The sequence below is a fragment of the Ovis canadensis genome, chromosome 2 (assembly GCF_042477335.2).
Source record: "Ovis canadensis isolate MfBH-ARS-UI-01 breed Bighorn chromosome 2, ARS-UI_OviCan_v2, whole genome shotgun sequence".
Lineage (NCBI taxonomy): Eukaryota > Metazoa > Chordata > Mammalia > Artiodactyla > Bovidae > Ovis > Ovis canadensis.
In genome coordinates, this window is record NC_091246.1 from 217,682,480 (window position 1) to 217,696,474 (window position 13,995).

General features: G+C 39.3%; 1 protein-coding gene across 1 annotated transcript in view; it reads left to right on the forward strand.

Moving 5' to 3' along the window:
- The window catches only part of CPS1 (carbamoyl-phosphate synthase 1), a 142,238-nt gene that overhangs the window by 99,973 nt on the left and 28,270 nt on the right, over positions 1-13,995 (forward strand). The window contains exons 26-29 of the mRNA XM_069578246.1: positions 4,175-4,369; positions 4,788-4,855; positions 6,495-6,570; positions 12,358-12,435. Of these exons, the coding sequence (XP_069434347.1) occupies positions 4,175-4,369; positions 4,788-4,855; positions 6,495-6,570; positions 12,358-12,435 (417 nt within the window). The remainder of the gene's footprint in view (positions 1-4,174; positions 4,370-4,787; positions 4,856-6,494; positions 6,571-12,357; positions 12,436-13,995) is intronic.

Consider the following 13,995-nt stretch of genomic DNA (forward strand, 5'->3'; position numbering starts at 1 on the left):
TGTGAATTACTGAAATATAATGCATGCGCAACCTCACTGATTGACGTGTAAATAGTGAAAATGTAAATTAGAGAAAATACATGAAATTACAAAAATCAGGACTATTTTTTGGTGAAGTAAATGATATTTCTGTTAGTAAGACCAACTTTCTTATATTGTATTCTGCCTATATTAAAACATTTAATTTGTCTGTAAAATAAGGACTGCTCTAAGTGATTAATATGTAAAAGAAACTGAAATGATCTGAAATACATCTGAAGTATTTTCTGTTTATTCCTCACCACTAAAAATAAATTTGTGGTGTGATTTCAGCTTAAAAATTATTGGAGAAATATTTTTGTAAGGTGATGCCTTAGCTTCATGATATCAGATTTAAAAACTAGGAAACTAAGCTACAAACAAGTTTAGGTAAGATCAGTAGAACTTTGGGAGCCTAGTGGAATTATTTTAGGCCTAACATATTTAGAAATCTGTGAAACAAATCTGCATTTTAGAATATTTTGCTTCAGTAAATTACTTGAAATTAAGTGTAAGTGATTGTATATGATATTAATTCATCTGTGTAGGATACCAGATTCTCTTCTCTTATCTCTACAAGCTCTGTGCTTAGAGTTGGGACCAATTTAAAATAAAATTCTTCCACAAAATTCTCCTCTATTAACTTCATCCCTCAAATATGTTCTCTTTTACTGAATTCCCTTTGCTGTGCAGGCAAAATCTGCACTCAACCATCACACCATTACTCAGAAACATTCCTATGGACATGATTTATCTTCCAAATAATGGTCTTTATTTTTGGAGGTCAATGATGAGAATAGGATATTGGAGTGAAAGTGTTTCTATCTACTACTTCCCAAAAAGAATGTTTAAGAAATATCTCTTCTACCATTTAACATTCACCACCTTTGAAACAAGCCAGGAAAATCAGGATTGATTTCAAATTCAGACTTGGCATATTAGGTAAGCATAGCTGCTTTACAATATGCAGAATCTCATTCAAGTAATTCTGTGTTTGCTAGGTAAGAAATATCAGCAAGTCACTTGACCTTTACCATGCCTGTTTATTTAGCTGTAAAAATGGTATAAGTAATAATTGCCTCAGAGTGAAAACCATGAGGGTCAAAATGTAGTTTAGGTGTATAGTAATGTACTAAATGGGCTTCCCAGGTGTCACTAGTGGTAAGGAATCCACTTGTTAATGCAGGAGACGTAAAAGATGTAGGTTCAATCCCTGGATTGGGAAGATCCCCTAGAGGAGGGCATGGCAACCCACTCCAGTATTCTTGCCTGAAGAATCCCATGGGCAGAGGAGCCTGATGAGCTACAGTCCATGGGGTCACAGAGTCAGACATGACTGAAGTGACTTAGCATGCACACACACAATGTATTTAAGTAGCAGTAGTTTATATTATGGGGCTTCCCAGGTAGCTCAGTGATAAAGAATTTGCCTGCCAAGAAGGAGACCCAGTTTGGTCCTTGAATCTGGAAAATCCCTTGGAGAAAGAAATGGCAACCCACTCCAGTATTCTGGCCTGGGATCCCGTGGACAGATGAGCCTGGTGGGCTACAGTCCGTGGGATTGCAAACAGTTGGACACAAAACAGGAGCAGCAGTTTGTATTATTATTTCTAAAGTTGTTAATTTATTGAAAAATTGAAATCAATTCCATAGAGTTATTTTGGAAACTACTGATGTATTTATTACACACAGCTTTTTTATTCATCTTTAAATGCCTATTTTAGTCCAATTGACTCTAATATTTGCTCATAGCTGGTTACTTCTCCCTTAATTTTAGAATTTATTTTTAAAGACTTTCACATAAGAGACTTTTTGTATATATTTAATATTTAATTGAAGAATTAGTTTCTTAGTCTCTAAAATATTAATGCCACTAATAAACTAAAATAATTAGCAAATAAAAATACTATAGTTAAGAAAATAATTTTTATTTAAAGTTTTACAAAAAATAAATAGTGAACATAAAAATGATGATAAAAGCAGCTTAAGTGTACTCATAAGTATGCAGAAATGTGGACCGTTATTTTCCATAATGTTTACAATGCATTTAAATACTCAATTGCAGGGTGTTTGCTTAGGCAGTATATAATTTCTCTTATCAGAGAGAAATTAGTTTCGCCCCTTTCAGTAATATTTCAGAATAATTTCAAACAGTGACAAAAAAACATTTGTGTGTGTGCTAAGTCACTTCAGTCATATCCAACTCTTTGTAACCCTATGGACTGTAGCCTGCCAGGTTCTTCTGTCCATGGGATTCTCCAGGCAAGAATACTGGAGTGGGTTGCCATTTCCTCCTCCAGGGGATCTTCCCACCTAGGGATTGAGCCCATGCCTCTTATGTCTGCTGCATTGGCAGGCAGATTCTTTAACACTAGTGCCATCTATTACTTCAGTAATATTCAATTGTAGGTTGTTATGGCAAAGGTAAATTATGCCAAGATCAACGGCCTATCTGATATTGTAATATTTTCTAATATAAATAATAATGTCTTATTTATACACTTACAAGGTGTAGCACCTTTAATGTTTATTATCCTATTTGATCTACATACATAGAAATCTTATGAAGTAGATAGGTATTATTATCCTAATTTTATAGACAAGGGGATGGAACCCCGGGGAGAGTTTCACAGAGGGAACAGGAAGGAGAGGGACTTTTAAGTCCAAATCCAATTCCCCACTGTCCCTCACTGATTCCCCCATCATCTCTATAACACTAGTCTTGAGAAATTTGAGATTTTGGGGGCTTAAAAAAAACACTATTTTGACTATTCATAGGAGATTAATGTTAATGATTCAAGGACTGCTTATATGGCAAATAGTACAGAAATAGGAGCTAAAATCAGTTATGGGTACTGTTCAGGTACCAAGGCAGCAGTAAAGGGGAGAGGATGTCAAAGTGAGAATTAGGATTTAGACTGCGCTTCGGGGGTGGTTAGTTTAGATAAGGGGAAGGAGAAGGAAGGAAGGAAACAAGGCCGGGAAAGGTTAAGCGGTGAGAGAGCTTGCTGGTGGGAATGCATGTAGGTGGTGACAGTAGGTAGGTGGTCTTCCTGGTGCTGAGAGGAGTGATTGTAAATAAGACTGGAAAGCCTGAATGGCCCCAGCGGTAAAGAGTTAACACTTTACCCTTTAGGCAACAGAAGCATTTGGAGAACTCTGAATATAGGAGTAACTTGGTGAGGAGTCTTGTGAACAATTAGTCTGAATGTGTGGCTTCCCATCTGGCACTAGTGGTAAAAAAAAAAAAAAAAACAACAACACACCTGCCAGTCCAGGAGATGTAAGAGACATGGGTTCGATCCCTGGGTTGGGAAGATCCCCTGGAGAAGGAAATGGCAACCCACTCTAGTATTCTTGCCTGGAGAATCCCATGGATGGAGGAGCCTGTCCATGGCAGGCTACAGTCCATGGGGTCACAAAGAGTCGGACGTGACTGAAGCGACGGTACGCATGCACAATCTGAATGTGAAGTGCTGGAGTGGAGAGGAACAGCAGAGATGCATGTTAAAAGGAGAGATCTGTATCCATTCAGGAAATTACAACAGTAGTTCAAGAATTAATTGAATATAATATAAAGTACAGGATGAAAATATTCATTGACTTGATTTTCTAATTGCCACACATGCAAATGTCATACATTGACATGCAATTGTATGGAAGTCATACTTGGCAATCATATTCAGGAGTCTTTCATGCTAATCACATGTAGTTTTCTGGGAGTCTTAACAAAGATTTTGGATGGTGTGTGCCTGGGGACTTCCCTGGCGGCTCAGACAGTAAAGACTTTACCTGCAATGCAGGACACGCAAGTTTGATCCCTGGGTTGGGAAGATCCCCTGGAGAAGGGAATGGCTATCCACTCCAGTACTCTTGACTGGAGAATTCTATGGACAGGATCCTGGCAGGCTACAGTCTATGGGGTTGCAAGGAGGTGGACACGACTGAGTGACTAGTGTGCATGTGCATGTGTGTGTACCTGGAAAGTCAGGAAGAAATCCATTTATCTCTCTGTGGCATAACTTAATATTATCCATTGATGGGAGTAATGAAAATATCACAATCATGTTCCACGTTTTCAGTAAGGAAATGGAGGCAGTAGTATTAGCCCAGTTGTTCATCATCCGATAGCTGATATTGCGGACATATTTTTCAGGCATGTGGTGGCTGCATCATATCAGTTGGGGGCCAGATTCCAAACAACCTGGCAGTCCCCCTGTACAAGAATGGTGTCAAGATCATGGGCACAAGTCCTCTGCAGATTGACAGGGCTGAGGATCGCTCCATCTTCTCAGCTGTCTTGGATGAGCTGAAGGTGGCTCAGGCACCATGGAAAGCTGTTAACACTTTGGTAAGAAGAGAACTACATGTAGGTTTTTAACATTTCCTTTTGAAAAGTCACGACCTGAATGCTAGCTACTGTGGATGTTAACTGCAGGGCAGATAGAATACACTATGCTGAGTGAATTTACTTTTTAAAGTCGCTGTATTTCCATGATTGCAGTTAAATGGGGGTTATAAATTGATAGGAGTATTCTCATTAAGATTCTGACAATGAAAAGAAGTTCACACTATTTTTGAACTAGATTTGATATTTAGAATTAGAAACTAGAAATTTTATGTATTTCTATGTCCAATTTACATTTTAATGGTGTCTTTTGAGAGGAAGAATAAAAGGCGTTGAGTTACCACTTGTTCTAATGATACCATTCTGCATTTTTATTGACTATTTTACACTATTCATGCATTATGTTGTTTCTGTTAATTAGAATGAGGCATTGGAATTTGCGAAGTCTGTGGGCTACCCCTGCTTGTTGAGACCTTCCTATGTTTTGAGGTAATATATTGTGTTCTGAAACAATTATTCAGAAATAGGAGATACCCAACTGCATTCTGTATGCTAGGAGCACTAGGCTTTGATGTGTAGTAATTTGTAAATCCATCGACAATCCTGCCGCCAACAAAGCCAGGGTGAGGACCTGGGCACTATTCTTCAGCGCAGTTCGTGCTTTTCCTTCTGGGAGTGACAATAGTGTCTCCAGTCCTACCTCTTAGAAGCATGGCTTACACCCTCTCCTTGCCAAGTGAAGGGAGGATATACCTTTACATTAGAGAAGAGGACAATTTAAAAAACCGAAGAGCAAAAACAAAACAAGATTGGGGTGTCTCTCACCAGTGTCTGTTTTCTGATACTCAGAAATGAAAGTTAATCTTTGACTCTTGTCATCTCCTTCCAGTAGTGCTTGTGGTTTGAATATTGTGGGGTTCTTTTTGAGATCATAATTTTTAATAAGTGAATTATAATGTTGGAGGACATGGACAGTGTCTTTTATAATAAACTTGGAAACTAAATTTTACCATCAAAGGAGAAGTCGTCAATTGTTACTTATTTTCTTCAGATGTTACCACATGTGAGGAACAATTTCAGTGAACAGGGGATAAATAAGAGAAGCGTAATTTGCTGAGCACAATTTGCAAGTGTAAATGGAATTGGAGATGCGACCCTTTAAAATAATGAAAAATTTCAAATGAGGTGGAAAACTTTCCTTTTTATTTAAATGACATTTTGTGTAAACCACATTCTGATAATACTACTTCTCTGAGGTATTAATGTAAGTTAATTTCAACAACATAGACATTTAAGGAGGTTTGCAGAAAGCAACTCTGACTTCTGTGCTTCTTCTCATCATTTCATTCCATATCTTTTAGTTTCTTAGCCTGTGAATTATCAACATTATTATTACCTTAGCCTTCTTGCCTTAAATAGATGAAGAAATTGAAAGCTCTTTATGCATAAAATTTGCAGTATAGTAGAAAAGGTAAGGCGAATGCTACTTTTTAAAAGGAAGTAGAAAGTGATATTTTTCTTCCTTATGGCTTCCCTTCCTCTTAGTTTTCGTTCTTTCCTCCCCTCCTATCCCATTCTGCAAATGCCAGCTTTCTGAATAAATTGATTTCAGATAGTATTCTTTCTCGAGAGTTTGAAAGGACACAGTTGAATATATTTCAATCAGATACTGCACCTTATATTAGCAAATGTTACTAAAAAAAATTGATTCTTTTGTAACCCAGCTGAGATAGTGGAATGACCTGTTTTGACAGCATATTTGTGGGTTAGAATCTGCTATAGGTAGTGAACTGGGAAGACGCAAGTTTAGAAAACTATGTTCAAATGATAAAGAGAAAGGATGAACCTTGAGAATGTGTCATCTCTAAGACCTACCATTGTTCTCTTTGGGTATTCTCACAGTTCTCACCCCCTTTCCCCATCCCCAACCTGGGGGACTTTTTACTTTGGTTGATTGTCCTGTTGATTACATAAAGTTTCAATGCAGAAAGAGACACCTTCTTACTTACCCTAAATTGGAACTAGAGTTTTCCTGGAACTACTCTGAGAAGCAATCGTGTATAGCATGCTTTACGTCTGAAGTGGTGAAAGAAATTGACCTCTTTTTTTTTTCCCCCTTCTTATTCAGCGGGTCTGCCATGAATGTGGTATTCTCCGAGGATGAGATGAAAAAATTCCTAGAGGAGGCCACTAGAGTCTCTCAGGTAGTGTCCTGTTTCTTCTTGGCGACTTCTACCTCTTCTGTTAATTGCTACCTTGTTTATATGTTGTTTTGCTTTGCACAGGATGTTTTTCCTTTTTTGTTCTACCCATTATTCTCCTAAATACAGAAATGAGAAAACGCAAATGCATTTAATTATATTTGGATCCTTGGGGTTAATGGAAGAAGGGGAAGACCAGTGAATATTTTATCATAATAGAGTTTTATACAATTTTAGTCTCCAGGAGCAAGCCTGAATAAGCATGAACTTTGTTCACGAGTTAGATGCTGGTCAAGTTACCCATGGGATTCCCCGTCTTACAGGCAGCCCAACCATGGTCATCACGAACAAGTGACGGCTTCCCTGATTTTTAATTCTCAGACCTGGAGAGATGCTCTTTGCCTTAGTCAATGCTGCAACTTTAATAGTAAATCCCCTCACTCACCTATTGATTTTTCTCATTCTGGTACATTCCATTTGTAAGTTAATGAAAATGTTTATAATTTTCTGGCCACTCAACCACCTTCCTCCACTGCCCCCAGCTTTTACTTTCTCCTTCGGCATTACCTCAGTGTGATCCATTTAAGATTTACCCAGTGGGGTTATTGATCTGCAGACCTCATACTGTAAAGGATAAAAGTAACGTTTTCTTTTTAAAAGCTTTCAAAAGCTAGTTGGGGCTAAAAGAAAAAAAAGGAGAGAGAGAGAAAGCACAACTCGTAGAGAAGAGTTTGATGTTAGGCAGTAGAGTTTGGAGGGAGCCAAGCAGTGAAATCAGAGGCACTTCAAAGAGGAATAAAGGGTGTGGATAGTTCCTGCATGCATGAAGTGGGGCTTCCTCTCTGTGTGGTAGCTGCTCCCCATAGAAATTTGTTCAGTGTAAAAAATGGGTAATGATAAAGAGTGAAGAGAGACAAAGAGTAAAAAAAAAAAAAAAGCAACCAAGTGGATTTTGAATTCACTCTTTGTGAAAGTTAGATAACTGAGGAGGGACTTTCTCCAACAGGCCAGTTTTCATTAATGTGTTCTGAAGTCAGACATGGTCCTCTTCTCTGTTGCACTCCCTGAGAGGGATCCTGCAACTCTGATGTTTTGAGAAAACAGCAGCTACACCCAGCTAGTCTCATGTGAGTGATGAGGCAGGTTTTCTCTGTCTGGGATATTGGATTTCATAGGCCCTCTATTTGGTAGAATATTTTTTAAATAATTTTTTTTTTCATATGGATAGAATCCTAACAGGCCCAAAGTTGTATCATAGAGATGTCCTAATGGAGTACTAAGTTGAAGTCTTCCATTAAACTACAGCAGGACCTGGGATTCTCAATTCAGTGAACTTAGAGTAAAACTTGGAGAAGGCAATGGCACCCCACTCCAGTACTCTTGCCTGGAAAATCCCATGGGTGGAGGAGCCTGGTGGGCTGCAGTCCATGGGGTCGCTAAGAGTCAGACATGACTGAGCGACTTGACTTTCACTTTTCACTTTCATGCATTGGAGAAGGAAATGGCAACCCACTCCAGTGTTCTTGCCTGGAGAATCCCAGGGCCTAGGGAGCCTGGTGGGCTCCTGTCTATGGGGTCACACAGAGTCAGACACGACTGAAGTGACAGCAGCAGCAGCAGAGTAAAACTACCATTCATTATGACCTTCTATGTAGGGCTTTCCTGGTGGCTCAGATGATAAAGAACCTGGCTGACATGCAGGAGACCCAAGTTCGATGAGCTATTATGTATCCATTCATATTTGCTGCTGCTGCTGCTGCTAAGTCCCTTCAGTTGTGTCCGACTCTGTGCGATCCCATAGACTGCAGCCCACTAGGCTCCCCCGTCCCTGGGATTCTCCAGGCAAGAACACTGGAGTGGGTTGCCATTTCCTTCTCCAATACATGAAAGTGAAAAGTGAAAGTCAAGTAGCTCAGTCGTATCTGACTCTTAGTGACCCCATGGACTGCAGCTACCAGGATCCTCCACCCATGGGATTCTCCAGGCAAGAATACTAGAGTGGGGAGCCATTGCCTTCTCCCCATTCATATTTAGCGCCTGCTACATAGTGGCAGTATTCTCAGAATCAGGAATTACATTCATGAAAAGAGAGTCTCTGTGCTCACAGATGACTCTCTTTATTAGGAACATAAGACGTCAAATAATGATGATTAAATATGATGAGCAAAAATACATGATGTTGAGAGAAAGTGTAAAAGAATTAGGGACCAGTCTCTGAAGAAAGGACTTTTAATTTGGTTCAGAATTGTTGATTCAGAATTAAAAGGTTTACATCGTGGATATGAAGTAAGAAAGGACAGCAAGTATAAAGGCCTGAAGCTGAGAATGGGCTAGAAAATGACAAAGCATTCACTTTTATGCCTAGGATGCCAAACACGGTAGGAAGTGCTAATTATAATGATGATAGGGTAGAAAGTGAAGGAGCAGATAGAGAGAACCTTGTCAGTCACTGAGTTTAGATTTTAGTCATATTTTCTTACTGAATCACTGTGCTGTACACCTGAAACTAATGCAAGAGTGTGAATCAATTATACTTCCATTTTAAAAAAGGAGCAATTGAAAGCTTAAGAAAAATTTCTCTTCTGCAGTACAGAGAGTGAAATAAATCTGGGACAAGACTGAATTCATGGAGAGAGGTTAGGAGGCTATTGTGTAGCTCAGGGTAGAGATGACAGTGCCTTGGATCAGAATGATGATAGTGGGGCTTCCCTGGTGGCTCAGTGGTAAAGAATCCTCCAGTGCAAGAGACACAGATTCAGTTCCTGTGGGAGATCCCACAGGCCATGAAGCAACTAAGTCCGTGCATCACAACTATTGATCCTGTGCTCTAGAGCTGGGAGCTGTAACTACTGAGCCTTCTTGCTGCAACTGTTGAAGCCTTCACACCCTATCTGCAACAAGAAGAGTCACTGCAGTGAGAAGCCCACGCACCACAACTGGGGAGTAACCCCCACTTGCTGCAACTAGAGAAAAACACGTGCAGCAATAAAGACCCGGCACACCCCCAAATAAATAAATAAATAAAATTATATATATTTATATAAAAGAATAATGAGAGTAAAGGGGCTTCCCTAGCAGTCCAGTGGTTAAGATTCTGCACTTCCAAGACAAGGGGTGCAGGTATGATCCCTGGTTGGGGAACTAAGATCCCATGTACTGTGTGTTGGGGCCAAAAAAGAAAAAAAAAAGATCAGTGATAGTACAGATGGAGGGAAGGGCATGTGTTCTAGAAATATTGAGGATGTGCATTCAGGATGTGAATGGATGGAGACAGAGGGTAAAGAGAGGATGAAGGATGATTCCCGAGTTTCTGCCTTAGTCAGCTGGATGGACAGAGGCACCATTTATTGAAACAAGGAACACTTAAGGAGATAAATTTTAGAGGGGAAAATCGTATCTAATTTTTGACCTTTTGTATATGTGGTGCCTGTGAAGAGTTCAAATACAGATGTTTAGAAAGGAGAGGGTTCAAAATTGAAGATCAAGATCACAGCTAAAGAGAAATATATATTTGGAAGTCAATAGCTTATTATTGGAACCGAAGTTTTAAGATTGGAAGCAGTCACTGGGAAGAGTATAGAGGAAAAGGAACAGTTAAAACAGAGAGGAAAAGAATACTGGCATTTGAGGGCTGAGTAGGGAAGAAAGAACCATGAAGGAGTCTGAGAAAGAAGCCTGAAAATGTGATCATGGATACCTAAGGAAGAAAGTGCTTTAAGAAAGCCAACTGCTGAAAGGTTGAAGTTTATTAAGAAATCTTCTTCCTCAACATAGTAAGGGCTATTTGCAAATGTGTTTGATTGGTCAAGATAGAGAATGATCTTGTTGCCCCCCTCAGATCCTTTACCTGTGGGAGCACCCACCCCTCAGCTGCTGTGAGAGCTGATGATACCTCCCAGCTACATTTCTCAGGATAATTGTTGTTTAGTTGCTAAGTCATGTCTGATTCTCAGTGACCCCATGGACTGTAGCCTACCAGGCTCCTCTGTCCTTGGAATTTCCCAGGCAAGAATACTGGAGTGGGTTGATATTTCCTGTTCCAGGAGGTCTTCCCGACCCAGGGATCAAACTCACTTCTTTTGCACTGGCAGGTAGCTTCTTAACCACTGTGCCACCTGGGAAGCCCACTCAGGATAACTATTTTCAGTCAAATGGGAGCTTCTGGCACCAGGAAGCAAGACCCCTCACCTCACCACCACCCTCAAACCCTGGACAGTGACTGCCCTTTGCTTCAAGTTAGGACTTACTCTGTGCTGTAACTCAGAGCTCCCTGTGGGGTGAAGTTGAATCCAGTCCCCAGTGACCCCACAAACTACCTAGTGTTATTCCCTGTGTCCCATCCTGCTTTTCTCAATCCCTTAATAAATCAGTTGAACAAGAACCTCTGTCTCAGGCTTGGCTAGAGAAACTAAGACAGCTATTGAACTTTATCTTTTTTTTTTGCAATTATATTGTTATCATTATATATTTTGTGGAAAATTCCCACAAAGGTCCCAATACAGCTCTTCCAGGCCTGCCAACACCAAATATTCAATATTTTTAAAAGAAGGAACAGAGATTAAAATGTTTTTTTGTGTGTATGTGTGTGGCTAATCAACAATTTAATGCCTAATAGGCTTTTGAAGAAAAGGGAGTGGGGAAAGTTTCTTCATTTAATAATAAATGTGAGAAGAGAACAGCTTATTTATGGCATAAGACATGGGTTATTTTGAATTTTTCACTAAATTCCATTCTATTTAAAGTGTTCTGCTAAAGGAGATAAGATATATTAAATTCAACACACATGCCAAAGATGATGAACTCCATGATAGTGGGCAAAAGGGGTTTGTGTTCAGAATAAAAAGAGATGTTTAGAGAAGGCTTCAGGGAGGAGGTGGTATTGGAGCCAGGCCTTGAAGGATGGGTTGAAGTTTGAAAGATGAAGTGAGGACAGAAGCTGGTGTACAATGGGGGAGGAGAGGCATGGAGATAGGTAAAGGCAGGTTTTGACAAGAAAACAGCAAGTGTGCAGTGTGCTAGGGTCTCGCACAAAGAGGAGAAGAGATGTTTAAACTCTTGAGGTATTCATTCAATCGCTTCAATTAGTTTGGAAAAAGCACGTAGTGATTGGGCTGTGGAGGGCATTGCAGTACTGCTGTGGAGGAGCTGAGTGGGGGAAGACGTTAAAGAATACTAAGGGGTCTGAAACAGCTGAGAAAGCAAGAACACTTTGAAGAATGTTTGATTTTGCAGTTGCAAACGTCATATTGTAGAAGTGATTTAAAGCATGCCAATTTCAGGTAAATAATTCCATCTTTGGTCTAACAAAACCGAAACAAAATACTTCTCTCCTTCTGAGTTCATTCTCAATTCTCATGTAGAGAAGTGATTGAGGAAATTGTAGTGCTTGGAAAAGATAAAGAAGAGAAAAAATACCTGAACTAAAAACTGATATAAATAAAATAGAGAGATATTTATAATTCTGGAGACAAGTAAAGGAGCCGCCTGCATTCTGTCCTCTCCTTTGCCTCCTTTTTTTCTCTAACTCACCTAGAGTCTACATTTGAAACTTCAAAACTCATGTTCAATACACTGAGGACTCAAAATTGGAGAAAGATTTCCTGTTCCTCACTGTAAGCAGAGAGTGACCTTGTTCTTAACAAACAAATTGGCTAATGAATTTGTGCTGTGTGTTGAGGAGTTTTTTTTTCGAGTTTTGCCCAAGTATTGACTTAAGGTACATGATTTACTTGACACTTTGCATAAAATTTCAGCTAAAGATTCTCCCCACCCTGTTTTCCTTGATGACAGGAACACCCAGTGGTGCTGACGAAATTTATTGAGGGGGCCCGGGAAGTGGAAATGGATGCTGTTGGCAAAGATGGACGAGTAAGTGTTGCATTACCCCCCACTTCCCCCGTCTCTGCCTTCCCATCAATTTTTTTCCTTGGCAATTTAGAAACATAGCACAGATTAGAGCTCACGATTTCTACAAAATAGGTCTCTAATAATAATGGACAAGCTGCTCAGTCAAAAAAATGTTCAAATTCACTGACAATTCAGTTATGTCATAGGTATCATTTCTTCTGCTTTTCATGTTAGAATTTCTCTTTGATGATATTCAAAATTAATTATCATCCTGTACTTATTCTTTTTGAATAGATTTTCTCTCTAGTTTTCCTTTGTCTGTGGGTTTCCTTTTATGTTTCAGTGGATATCATAAAAAAATCTGATACTTTTCTTTCTGAAGTTCCTAATTGAATCCCTACTTCTTCATCTCTCTTGATTTTCCATCCTCCCCCTTTTTATTGGGTTAATAAAGACAAAACTAAACAGAGCTGATGGATAAAGATAATATAAAATTGACTTACCACATCACATCTGGTATCACTAATACAATCAATGTCTCTAACTTCAGGGAGAAATGAAAGTGTGAAGAATGCCTTTCTTTAGTTTTAAGGTTGTACTAGTAAGGCATTTATTACTTATCTTGAAACAGAGAAAGTTATACTTTAGAGTCCATATCATTCTATTTGCTTTAAGGAAATAAAATGGATTTTATCTTGGACTTCATCTTCTACTTTACACTCTACTAAAAATGATAAAGTTTTTTTTTTTTCTGCTTGTTTTTGTCTTCCAGATTAACAGTTCAAAGTAGTGTTGTTAAAAAAAATTACATTTATAGTAATGATGACCTCTTATATAATCTACTGTTTAAGCACCCATTTATTGAATAGTCATTAAGTCACGTTTGACTCTTTGTGACTCGATGGACTACAGCTCTCTAGGCTTTATGTCCTTCACCATCTCCTTCAGTTCAGTTCAATTGCTCAGTCATGTCTGATTCTTTGGGAACCCATGAACTGCAGCATGCCAGGCCTCCTTGTCCATCACCAACTCCCGGAGCCTACCCAAAATCATGTCCATTGAGTCGGTGATGCCATCCAACCATCTCACCCTCTGTTGTGCCCTTCTCCTCCTGGCCTCAATCTTTCCCAGCATCAGGGTCTTTTCCAATGAGTCAGCTCTTCACATCAGATGGCCAAAGTATTGGAGTTTCAGCTTCAACATCAGTCCTTCCAATGAACACTCAGGACTGATCTCCTTTAGGATGGATTGGTTGGATCTCCTTACAGTTCAAGGGACTCTCAAGAGTCTTCCCCAACACCACAGTTCAAAAGCATCAATTCTTCAGTGCTCAGCTTTCTTTATAGTCCAACTCTCACATCCATACGTGACTACTGGAAAAACCATAGCCTTGACTAGCAGACCTTTGTTGACAAAGTAATGTCTCTGCTTTTTAATATGCTGTCTAGATTGGTCATACCTTTCCTTCCAAGGAGTAAACGTCTTTTAATTTTATGGCTGCAATCAGTATCTGCAGTGATTTTGGAGACCCCCCAAAATAAAGTCTATCACTGTTTCCCCATATATTTGCCATGAAGTGAT